Raw genomic sequence first — 12,111 nt, 5'->3', positions numbered from 1 at the left:
GGGCAGGAGGGGGCGGGGCCAGCCAATGGGGCGGGCAGCGGCGGCGCGCAGGGGCAGCTGGGAGGCGCGCAGAGCGCGCCGTGACGGAACGCGCTGTGACGCAGAGGTCTGTGACGCAGTTTCCCTCCCCCTGTGAGGCGGCGGCGGCGGCGCGGCGGGAGCGGCGCGGTGAGGCCCGGCCCGGCGAGGCCCGGCCCGCGCTCCCTCCTTCCCTTCCTTCCCCGGGCGCCGGCGGTGAGCAGCGGGGCGGCGGGGGGTGTCTTCCCCGCCCGCCGGGGCGGCGCGTCGGCCGCGGGGGCACCGGGCGGCCTTTGTCCGGGAGAGCGGGGCGGGCTGCGAGGGGCCCGGGGCGGGCTGAGCATTTGGCAGGGGCGAGGCGGGGGAAGGGGCCGCGGGTGTCCCGCGGATGCGTGGGGAGCTGGGACCTGCACCCCCGCCCATGTTTGGGGAGCTGGGGCCTACCCAGACACCCACCCCCACACTCCTCTCGTGTTTGGGAAGCTGGGGCCTACCCAGACTCTCCCCCCGCCACTCCTCCCGTGTTTGCGAAGCTGGGGCCTCCCGAGACCCTCCCACCTTACTCTTCTCCCCTCTCCCAAATGTGTGTTAGGGAGCTGGGTCCTCCCTCCTTCCCCCCGTGTTTGGGGAGCTGGGGCCTCCCCAGATACCCCACCCCTCCCCGGATACCCCCGTGTTTGGGGAGCTGGGGCCTCCACAGATACCACCCCCATATCTCCCCTGCCAGCTTCCCCCGTGTTTGGGGAGCTGGGGCCTCCCCAGACACTCCCCCTGCCAGTTTCCCCCGTGTTTGGGGAACTGGGGCCTCCCCAGACACTCCCCCTGCCAGTTTCCCCCGTGTTTGGGGAGCTGGGACCTCCCCAGACACTCCCCCTGCCAGCTTCCCCCGTGTTTGGGGAACTGGGGCCTCCCCAGACACTCCCCCCACCCCCTGTGTTTGGGAGCTTTCTGCCCTTTCGGTTTCTCATCCCTGGTTCCAGTGGAGGGGCTGGGAACGGGGCTGGTCCTGCTGGAGTTGGGGGGCGGGATGGGGGGGATTTGTTGGGGTCCAACTGGGGGAGCGCACGGGAGCAGCATGTTGTCTGTGATGGAATCCAGGGATAATGGTGGGTTTGTCTTAGGGTCCTGGCTGTGGTGGGGATGTAAGCGCCAGCCTGCTATCAGGAGAGTTATTTGTGTTAATTAATGAATTGAATTTCTTTGGATGTGGCTGGAGGTTTGTGTAGTGTTACTGTAAAGCTATACTTACAGGGCTTTTCCTCAGGAGTGAGGGGATGGCTCCCCTTCAGCTGGGGATGGTGCCCAGCAGGCAGGAGAGCAGTGCTGCATAAAAACCCCCAACTTCTGGGTCCTGCCCCAGCCCTTTGCCGGTTCGTAGCTGCCGGCGTTGCCGCAGTCGGTGGCTCCAGGTGTGTTTTCACATTTGATTAACCAACGTTTTACACATGCAGTTGTGAGCCCGTTGTCGTGTGCGGTGTCCCCCCGCTGCTGACCTGCGTTAAAGGGCCTCTGACGTGTCCACGACCTCATAAAGCCTGAGGTCTGTTTTGGCTGAACCCAAGGCAGGTGGGTAAGGAAGAGTGGGTGTCAAAAGAAAGCGAAGCTCCAGACACCACAGGAGGGTGGAATCCTCTAATAGCTTGTTTGCATTTCAGAAAGTTATGCTTCAGTTTTGTTCTGAAACAGAATTTGTCATTTAACGATCCTCAGTACGCTGACTTTGGCAAAGCACTCATAAAAAAGGGAATGCTGAAAGAAGAGGGGGTTCGTGAGTTGGAAATAAGGTTGAGAGTAACAAGGTTGACCAACAACTGAAAACTGTGTGGATGCTTTTTATCTGGCCTTCAGTGAGACCTGTGTGGGGGCAAAGTGAGATGACCAAAAATAGGCTTTAGAAATGGAGAAGAATGTAGCCGAGGTGGGTGTGCAGAGTCCCAGGAGCATACTTCCATTGGGCATCAGGAGGAAATTTATCTTGCAGGTGTAAAAAATAAATAGGTGGGTTTTTTTTAAGGCATCTTGGTAGGTCGTGTAGTGTAAGGGGGCAAACTGTGAAGTTTGGGGTACTGGGAGGGTGGGTGGGGGTGATGGATGCTCTCGGGTGCCATGTACAGTCGAGCTGGAGCGCAAAGGTTGGCTCTTGAGGAGGCGAGTGGGAGGTGGCTCCGTGTTTTGTCCTGTGTTCCCAAGCCAGGTTCTGCTGGAAAACAAAAAGCCGCCTTGACGCCCGGGGAAGGCGACACGCTTACAGAGGAGTGGGAGGCACAGCTGGGGAGTGTACGTGGCGTGGGGGTTGGGATGCGTTGTGGGCTGCAGCGTTACTCTGCAGCGCCCTGAAGGGTCCTCCTGTGTGGCAGCAGTGCCCTCCTCCTGGAGGCAGCTCTTGGCTCAGGGTGCTCTGATAGTTTGTCAGATAGGCTTTTTCTTTCTTCTACCAGAATCGTGTTGTTTAAAGTACTCTTAATGTGCACAAGGAAGTCCGTAAGGACTCGCTTGTGAGTGGGATGACTCTTAACACCACAAAATTGTGGCATTCTGCTGGGTTTACTGCTGTTCTGAATAGCTGAAGATTACCCAAAACATCTTTTTAGGTACTATTTAATATAAATGTCAGATACTGATTTGCTTTTAACTGTTTTAGTCTCCAGCAGCGCTGGAAGGGCTGTGGAGGTACAGTGGGTATCTACGACTGCTCAAAACCGAGATTTGTCTGTTCTCAGAAGGTGGTGTGGGGTTTTGGGGAAAACAAATTGTTTCGGGGCTGGGCAGATAGATTTAGTGAGCTCACTCTGGAGTAGCCATGCTGGGCTGTCCACTGAGCGCTGTGGGGTGCGTGCTTCCTCTTGGGGAGAAGGATGTGAAAGGAGTTGGAATTGGGGAGCTATAGAGAGGCTGTCAGAACTGGGCGGAGGTACACGCGTAGGGTTTGGGTTTTACCTAAATTGTTGGTGTCCATGTGGAGAATATTTGGTAGGAGTTTATTGCTGTGCTGGATGTTGAGCCTCCTGGAAGGTGTAAAGGGAGTTTAAAGAGATGCCGGAATGCTAAAAGTTAGTGTGTCGTTACATAGAGCAGTGTTACCTGAATGTGATGGTAAGTCACGCTTTGTAAATATGCTTGGTATGGGCTGAGTCTCAGTTTTTAAACTTATTAGTTCCGCGCTGCTGTGGATTAGCTAGTGCTGCCAACAGTGGAATTTTTTTTTTTTCCCACCCAGATAATATCATCATTTTCAGCAGTGGAGCTGACAGCTGTTAGCCCCGACACAGAAAAAGAGTACAAGTTTCCCTGACTGGAGCAGGGCTGAGGCGCTCTTGTGATTTTTATTTTAGCTTCGTTGGTTTTGTTGAAAAACTGTAATGTTGTGTTTGTACTCGAAGAAGAGATTGGAGTGAGTTACAGTTACTAAATGTACCTGTAAATAAAACCCACGGGTGTTGTGAGGGTGAACAGGGCCCTGCCTAAACGGGATAAAACTCCCCTGAATGAGTATTGAAAACCAACAACTTCTAGAAAGTTAAGAAAATCCTGGTACAAATCCGGTGAGCGATAAATGGGAAGCAGATGGGAGGGGTTTTCCTGTAATTCTCGTTCAGTGCGTTTCCACTTGTTGCGTTTGAAGTAGACTGGCAAATAGGGTTTAACAGAAAATCAATCGTGGAAAACCCTGGGAGTGTCGCAGAAGCAGCCGTAGCGCGGCGCAAATCCCGTGTATGTTCTCGGCAAAGCGTTCAGGAGCTGAGACGGCTGCGCAAAATCGAGTTTGTGTTGCCTGGTGTGGACCAAAAGTGGTAGGAATAGATGTGGGAAGCGCCATTAGTGTTAGATGTTCTGGAGGATGTTGTTGAGAACACGTGGGTCGGGGGGAGTGGTTTCATTAGTGTTTCAGTCCGTAAGACATACAGAAAATCTTGCCATAATTAAGAGTGGAAGGCAGCTTGTGATGTCACTAAAGTATTAGTGTTCTTGTGCCTTTCAGGGTTCTGACTGCGTTTTAAATTGCTTAGTGTGACTTAAACATGTTGTCATGTATTTTATGACATAAGTATTCAGGTGGCTTACCTCAAGAATGAGGAAGATGAAAAATGGCTTTTCAAGCTAAGCTGTAAATAAAAGCTGAATTCTTCTTCGCAGGTTTAAGGGAAAAACCTGATACATCCTGAAAATGTTTAACAAATCCTTTGGAACTCCATTTGGAGGCAGCACTGGCTTTGGGACAACTTCAACTTTTGGACAAAGTAAGTAATGCATCTAGGCTGACTTGTCAGCACTGCAGGTATTTCTCTCCTGGAGGTGCCGCTTAGAGGATCAGGCAGAGGCGGCGATTCTGTGTGCGATGGAACTGGAGCGACGCTAGGCTGTCCAGCTCACTCCCTTTGCGGTGAATCGGGTTAGGGAGCCTGAGGCTTCTCTGCTAACTGACCTTTTAATTTGGGTAGATACCAGGATTCCACATACAGGCCCTGAACTTTCCTTTTATAAAAGGAGCGGAGACTCAAGTGCTTGGATGAAGACCACCTTGCCAGAGGGGTGGGGGGGCCAGAAATTCTTTCAGTCAGGACTGGATTTGTTAGGAAGACTTGGAGGGGAAAAGCCTGGAATGTGAGGAGTGTCTTCTGGAGATACACATTGTAAATACCACAGAGAGTGAGCTTTTAGCCCTTAAAGCAGACGATAAACTGGTATGTGTGCCCTGTTTGTTAGGAAGAAAACACGGTAATTCTGTTTATATTGCTCCTAAACTCAAGGTATGAGAAGAGCAACTTCCAGGTGCCATAAAAAGGGGCAGAGGCCTTGTAGAGGAGCATTGTCACAGTCTATAGAAGTGCCTGACTCCAATATAGTCTATAGCCTTTTGCTTCGAGAACTGTGCAGAAGTATTAATTGTACCACTTCACACATCCCAGACACTGATGTGACGTGCCCGAACTTCTTTTGGAAGGTTAAAAAGGCAGTGACAATGTTTAGTTTCTAGTACGTGTGTTTTGAATATGGTTTCACCTAAACTGTAATGCTGATTTTCAGATGCTGGCTTTGGCACGACAAGTGGAGGAGCGTTTGGAACGTCAGCCTTCGGGTCGAACAATAATACCGGAAGCCTCTTTGGGAGTACACAGACAAAACCAGGTATTGTTACAGCCGTAGTGGAGTGCAGTCCTGAAAGCAGGTGGTTGTTAAAAAAGGTGGGGCAGGGAGAAAAAGGGAAGGAGATAAAACCCCTGATGAACCATCAACAGAAGCAACAACAAAAAAATAATTCAAAAAAAAAAACCACAAAAAACCCCCAAGGAACTGATAATTGCTGGTGATTAAGTCTGTTTCTGTCTTCAGGAGGATTATTTGGTTCGACTACATTTAATCAGCCAGCCACCTCCTCCACAAGCACCGGCTTTGGGTTTGGAACGTCAACTGGGACATCAAATAGCCTGTTTGGAACTACCAGCACCGGCGGAGGCCTCTTCTCATCCCAGAATAATGCCTTTGCGCAGAATAAGCCAGCTGGGTTTGGAAGTGAGTAAAACCGCTGCATCTCTCTTGAGCGTTGCTTATATTCTTTGAAGAGCACAGAACACTGGATGTACATGGGGGTCTGCCACAAGCGCGGTTAATGTGGGGTTCTGGTGGGTTTTTTTCTCCCTGAAGGATACAGTGACATTGTTGTGCTCCCCAGTAGCCAAGAGTGAGCCTGATAAGCTGCAAAATCTGTAGCTGCAATTCTAGCCATGAGTTTTCAAATAAGTTGGTCAGCTGGCATTTTCTGTTCTTAAATATCGTCTGGTGCTGCTGGTTTTTTAGGTTTTTATTCTGCTGCCATAGAGCAGTTATCGTTGGTTTTGCTTCTGGTACTAGAATGCTTGAAATGCCTCTTAAACCCTACTGTGATTCCCTGAAGCAGAAGCAACTGCTTGCAGACCCTTCTGAGAAGAGAAATGAAACCTCACTGATTCCCTTTATACATGTAATTTTCTTAGCATTGTCAGGAGTAGAACAAAACTGGCTGCTGTGGTTATTTAGGGTGGTGGGTTAGGGGCAGACATCTGCTGCAGGACATCACATTCGCAGACTAGAGGTTTCCAGCACTGCTGTCATTTTTTTTCCTAGTGGTTTCTTCCATTTCAAAGCTATTTTGTAATTTGAATAAAATATTTGGGTTTAAGTTTTAAAATTCAGGTTTCTTGTAGTACTTATCTTAATTATTTTTTTTTTTTAAGACTTTGGAACCAGTACCAGCAGCGGAGGTCTCTTTGGAACCACTAACACTACTTCCAATCCCTTTGGGAGTACATCTGGCTCTCTTTTTGGCCCAACTAGTTTTACTGCAGCTCCAACTGGCACGACTATTAAGTTTAACGTAAGTTCTGCTTTTCCTTCTTAATCAAGCCTGTTTATTGTAGGAAGCGTTACATTTTGCTGTTACTGTCTTAGCCACTGAGCTGAAATTCAGAAGCAAGTAGTTCATATGCAAGTACGCAGTGTTCGAGATGATTTGAAAACATCCCCTTCAGTGGAACTGTTGCAGTGGGAATAGGGGGTGTAATTCACTCCAAAGAACCAGGCTTTTTATTATTAATTTCACAAACTTCCCAAACACTGTGGAGTAAAGCCCTGTCTAGACTTGCTACGTTTACAGCTGTGTTAAAGCTGAAGAGGTGAACCAGCTCTTAAAATTAAGCCTCTCGGGAAGGTGGGAAGTGCCACTGAATTGAGGGTGGTCGGTGCTAAACGCTAACAGCAACAAGGGTTAAATGGCTCAAAATGAATGCAGTTCTGCAAGTCAGCGTGGCTTTCCAAACGCAAACTGAAATGTGAAGCCTGACCCCCTGCACCTTCTGGATGAGTTCCCTTTAAGAGAGGGTGGAATAACGTCTTGGAAGTTCTGTGGCAGTTGAAAATGGAGGGTGGCTTGGAAAGGCAGCTGTCATGGAAGTGCGGTAACTGACAGCTGCTGGGGAGAGGCATTCTTCCTCCTGAATTTTCGCTCATGCAAATCTCGGCCCTCTTCATCTCTAGGCTGAACAGACTGAGGCTTTCTTTGTTGTTTCTGGATGGAGACAGAACAGTGATGATCAGCTTGAGCAGTCTGAGTGGTGTTGATGTGTACTTTCACAGTGCGATTAAAAAAATGGGGGATAATGAAATCCATGGATAGCTAGAGGATGTGTGTCACAGGTTTGGGTAAACTGCTCTGAAAGTGAAGCTGAAAAATGCATTGCACTGTGTCGCTTTGAGTGTTGCTTGGTAAATTCCGCTACCGAGCGTGCCTCGTCACTGGGTGAGGCCGCAGGTGTACAGATAGCAGTAATACACTGCTCTTTAGGGTATTTAACTCAGGTCCTGTGCTAAATTTAGGTTTTAACAACATCTGCTGAGAGAGTACTAACTGAATTAATGGGAGTCTGTCTGGATTTTAAACTTCTTACACTTCTCTTGCAGCCACCAACTGGTACAGATACCATGGTAAAATCTGGAGTTAGCACCAACATCAACACCAAGCACCAGTGCATCACTGCTATGAAAGAGTATGAAAGCAAATCTCTAGAGGTCAGTCAATGAGTGTTCAGACTCTTGTTTGGCTCTTCACTAGTGTTGGGTTTGTAGAGCTTTTTCTGACTGTAATAAGTGTCTTCCGTGCTCATTAATATGAGTACAACCTTCAGTATCTGCATCACTCACGGAAGAGAGGTATCCTCAAGTAAAACACTTAATGTGTCGCGGTATTAATTGCGTCTGCTTTTAAACGCTTAAACTTAAACCTCTGAAGAGCTGAAATTCCATCTCGCCATATGCCAGAAGGGCGAGAGATCCTGTTGGGAGCAATCCTGTGCTGCTTCAGGTAGTGGCAGAATCTCGGACAAAACTTGTTCAGTATAAACAAGTGTTCCTGAGGATTTAACCTGAAGCCTTTCCATTCAAGTTGACTGATTTGACACTGCGAAACAGGTCTTCTACTCAAAAGATCTGAAAAAGTTCTGGGAAGTAAAACTGAAGCCCAAACATGAATCTAAGTTTAGGTCCTGTTTATGGTGTCCTCTTTTAAAATACAGGTGTTATAGCTTTTCTTGATACCTTCATCTTGGCGTAGGCCTGAACGCTGTGTGAGCATGCTAATGACACTGTTCCAACCTTATCCTGCATAAAAAGAATGTGTAAAGAGAACTGGATTTTCCTTTATTAGGAACTCCGTTTAGAAGACTACCAGGCAAATAGGAAAGGGCCCTCCAATCCTGTAGGAGCCGGAGCAGCTGCAGGCTTGTTTGGTTCTTCTACTGCTACATCAAGTACAGCCACGGGACTTTTTGGCTCTTCCACTACTAACACGGGCTTTTCATACGGACAGAATAAAACTGCTTTTGGAACCAGTAAGTACTGCCTGTCCGGTGTCATCACTGCGCCTGGATGTGCAAATGTTCTGTTAAGCTATTTAAAATTCTGTAATCAAAAAAGATGAGGAGGCACTGATGTGAGCTCAGAATTTTACTAGTCGTATCAGCAGCATTCAATAATCAGGTTCTTTGCCGTGGAAATATCCATTTACTTACTCTTCAGGGTTGGCACCCCCCAAGTTTTTCTGGAAAACAATTGATGAGAGCACCTGGCTTTACAAGAAAGTCAGCTAGTTCATGTGGGCAAGTGGAGCGATTTGAAGTAAAACCGCCAGGATATTGCTAATGCTGGGTAGGGTGACGGCATCAGATGGTTCCTGGTGAGGTCAAGATTCTACTTCTGCTAATGAGTGAACGTGAATTCCCTGGCAGTGGACAAGTTAATTTATAGTAGCCGAACTAGATGTTGCCAGGAGCTTCTCCCCACTGTAGAGCAGGGTTAGGATGTGCCACCCTGGTTTCACGCTGTCCATTTTGGCATTCTTGGTCAAAAAGTAAAAGCCAGTATGAAGTAACTAATTCACAGAAATGCTTGCGTGCCTGGTAGTTGCGGGTCAGTCGGGCTAACCGGTTAGTGGACCTTTCTGGATTTAGCATAAAAACAAATAGTGCTGAAAAGTTCAAACACAAGTTCTATTTTTATTAGTTTCTGCTGCAAACCTAAATGTAAGTAGGTACTTGTATTTGTGGAATTGGAGTGGAAACAAAGATCAAAATCCTATGGTCTGTAGAAATAGAAGCGATTATCTGCTGTGAGATAGGCTCTGCTGCCTTGGGTTAGGATTGTCTGTCCTTCATGGCAGGCACTGCTGGGCTTATTCTGTGGGCTTGCTTGAGGCCTGTGCGGGTTGAGCTGAGCTGCTGTCCTTGAGAAAGATCAGCACACAGGGGCCATGTTCCTCTGCACCTCGTGAAGGTACGGTTCACTAAAATACAGGGGCCGCCAGCCTGGCAGCCTTGCTGGGCTTCGGGCTTCGTGTATTTCTCGTGCAGTCAGCTTTGAAGCCCCTGGTTCTGCAGGGGTCGCAAGGGCAGTTGTGAGAAGGAGCAAAAGCTTTTGCTTATGCGGATACTGTTTTTACCACATCACATGTAAACAGCCCTTTTCTTTTTGGGGAGAAAAAGGGAGCAGGTGTTTGAAACTCGGGTAGAAGTTTCTGCAGTGGTGGTTGTGTGGGTTGTAGCACAGAACCGGTGGGCAGGGTGCTCGCTGGCTGCCTGCCCACCTCTTGCCCAGTGAGCTCGTTCCAGGCGCTCGTGGTACGGTTCTTACACTGGAGGACAAATACACCATCTTAAAGCTGGTATCTCTGTGGTCAGATCTGTCTGTGGGGTATTCCTGAGTGTTCTGTCTGCTGGTGTTCTTGGGTGTTACGCTCACGCTGACTTGAGGACAAGGAGAACCTGGTGAAATACGTAATATGAACTACTTCCATCCGAATGCAGATGCCATGCTATATGGATGACACGGGTTGATTTGCTGTTCCATTGAACTGAAGCCTATTTTTCTCCCTCTGTGTTAGTGTGGAAATGTAGTGGGGTTGGATAAATACTTGAGGGGTTTTTAACCAATGTGCTCATATGTCGTAGGTATGACTGGCTTTGGGACAGGAACCACAGGGGGTCTTTTTGGTCAGCCGTCTCAAACCACAAGTCTGTTTAACAAACCATTTGGTCAAGCCACGACAACGCAGAACACCGGCTTTTCTCTTGGCAATACCAGCACTCTAGGGCAGCCGAACACGAACACAATGGTAAGATGAATTTTCTGAACCCTTAAAGACTTAAGTTGTGGTATAGCTACTCCAGACAGACAGAGGAGGCTGCGATATAGTGCTTCTGATCTTCCTCAAATTGTAGTATAGCTTCATAAACGTAGGATGCACAGCTTTGAACGCTGCCGTATGAGACGGCATCTTCCTGCCAGTCAAAATTTTTCACTCATGATAACTGGACAGCAATCCAGATTTTACAAAGAACTTTTCCCATTCCCATTAAGCAGTGTGCTCTATCAATTCAGGTATTTCTGATTGTGTTCAAACAGATACTGTAATCCCGTTACCAACGTCCTGTGGGAATTCATTCGCAGTTCTTTACTTTCTGGTGGGCAACGAGCAGAGTTCAGAGGCTTTTCTGATAGAAGGATGCTACATAGCTGTAACCTGTTGCGCAGCTAGGGGCTTTGGCTCCAAATATACTGTATTCTTTCTGAATATATTGTGACTTCTCCCAGCAGACACTGAAATGTTTCTTTTCCTTCTCCTTCACTCAAAGTGATGAGGAAGTTCTGATACCCTTTTAAGCTTGGAGCGTAAATCCTTTTTTTTTCAACTTCCTTTTTATGTCTAATTTCCTGGAGAATAACTAAAGCTCTGAAATGCTTTTCAGCCATCATCTTCCCCCAGGAAAAGGGGTGATTTATCGTTTAATTAACTGACTCTGTTGGTTCTGTTACCATCAGTGCTAGACTTGGAAAAGCCTTGCAGCGTTATCTTAACCTAGTTCCCATTCATAGGGTCTCTTCGGGGTAACCCAGCCCTCGCAGCCCGGAGGCCTTTTTGGAACAGCTGCCAACACAAATGCTGGTACTGGATTTGGAACTGGAACTGGTCTCTTTGGACAAACTAACACGGGATTTGGTGTTGGCGGTTCGGTATGTCTGTGCCTTAATAATAAAAAAAATAAAAATAATAAAATAAAAAGACAATAAACCCAAACAGCTTAGAGTCCTGTTCCTGGGTGGTGACCTCCATGAAAGTAGTGTTGTCTTGAGAGTTAAGATGCCCGAGATGCAAAAACAGTGTGGTTTTGTGTAAACCGAAGGATACTGTATAAGTGTGTGTAACAGAGCTAGTGTTGCAGAGGTACATTCTTTAACAAACGATGTGTTGAGTGAGAAAAGACAGCAAGAGGGCCTTAACGTCTCACTGCCTATGTATTGCGAGGGGTGCCTCAGCGTCCTGTTGAAAACACAGGCGCCTAAATTGTGAGGATGACTTAACTGCAGTTAACCTGATTCTTTATATTGATTCGTTTTGGTGTTAATGGAGAGAAAAAACTTGTTTCCAGATGGTGCTTGCTGTGCACTAGTGCGTGTGGCTTGCAAATAACGTGTCGCTGTTGGGAACCTGGGTTGTGTGGTCGAAGTAGGGCTTGGCGTTACTTCTGCTTTCTGGCCTGCAGCGAAACACTGATGCAGCTCTTTCCGTATCAGTCTGTCAGGTTTCCAAATTCATGTTTTCTTCCTTTCAGACCCTGTTTGGTAACAAGCCTGCTGGATTTGGAACCACCACGACCAGTGCTCCCTCGTTTGGTACAACCACTGGCGGCGGGCTCTTTGGTAACAAACCAACCCTGACTTTAGGAACCAATACAAACACTTCCAATTTTGGTACATATAAAAAAAAGTGGGATTTCAGTCACTTAAAACTATACTGCATATACCACACACCTGGCTGCTGAATCTCGCATGCTAAATGATTGATTGTTAAAATTCTCAGGTAAGCCGTGCTTCTGATGCGTGTTGCTGCAGGGCAACATCTTGGCTGCTGTTGTGTACCTTTCCTCTCGGTGGTACTCCCTGTCTCAGGAAGGTAGATAGTTAAGGATCTAACTATCTTAAGTATCTAACTTGAGACAGTTAAGCACTCTTTAATGAGTGCTTAAGAGAAGGTGTAACCTGTAGTTGCAAAGTCTTGAAATCAAAGGA

The 12,111-nt window shown here is 47.7% G+C and overlaps 1 protein-coding gene across 4 annotated transcripts in view; it reads left to right on the top strand.

The window, feature by feature from the left end:
* Positions 1–79: 79 nt before the first annotated feature.
* The window catches only part of NUP98 (nucleoporin 98 and 96 precursor), a 40,722-nt gene continuing 28,690 nt past the window's right edge, over positions 80–12,111 (top strand). For 2 of the 4 annotated variants that reach the window (XR_010371262.1, XM_064441629.1), the window contains exons 1-10: positions 80–234; positions 4,153–4,256; positions 5,044–5,145; positions 5,350–5,529; positions 6,231–6,370; positions 7,453–7,560; positions 8,195–8,378; positions 9,993–10,156; positions 10,918–11,055; positions 11,655–11,793. Coding sequence is in view for 3 of the 4 variants with exons in the window: in XM_064441629.1 (XP_064297699.1) it covers positions 4,184–4,256; positions 5,044–5,145; positions 5,350–5,529; positions 6,231–6,370; positions 7,453–7,560; positions 8,195–8,378; positions 9,993–10,156; positions 10,918–11,055; positions 11,655–11,793 (1,228 nt within the window). In the remaining variant the exon portion in view is untranslated. Of the gene's footprint in view, positions 235–1,282; positions 1,428–4,152; positions 4,257–5,043; positions 5,146–5,349; positions 5,530–6,230; positions 6,371–7,452; positions 7,561–8,194; positions 8,379–9,992; positions 10,157–10,917; positions 11,056–11,654; positions 11,794–12,111 lie in introns of those variants that run through there. The other 2 variants (XM_064441631.1, XM_064441630.1) reach the window with 2 other exon arrangements.

This window comes from Phalacrocorax carbo, chromosome 1, assembly GCF_963921805.1.
Source record: "Phalacrocorax carbo chromosome 1, bPhaCar2.1, whole genome shotgun sequence".
NCBI lineage: Eukaryota > Metazoa > Chordata > Aves > Suliformes > Phalacrocoracidae > Phalacrocorax > Phalacrocorax carbo.
This window is presented reverse-complemented; position numbering and strand designations above follow the sequence as displayed.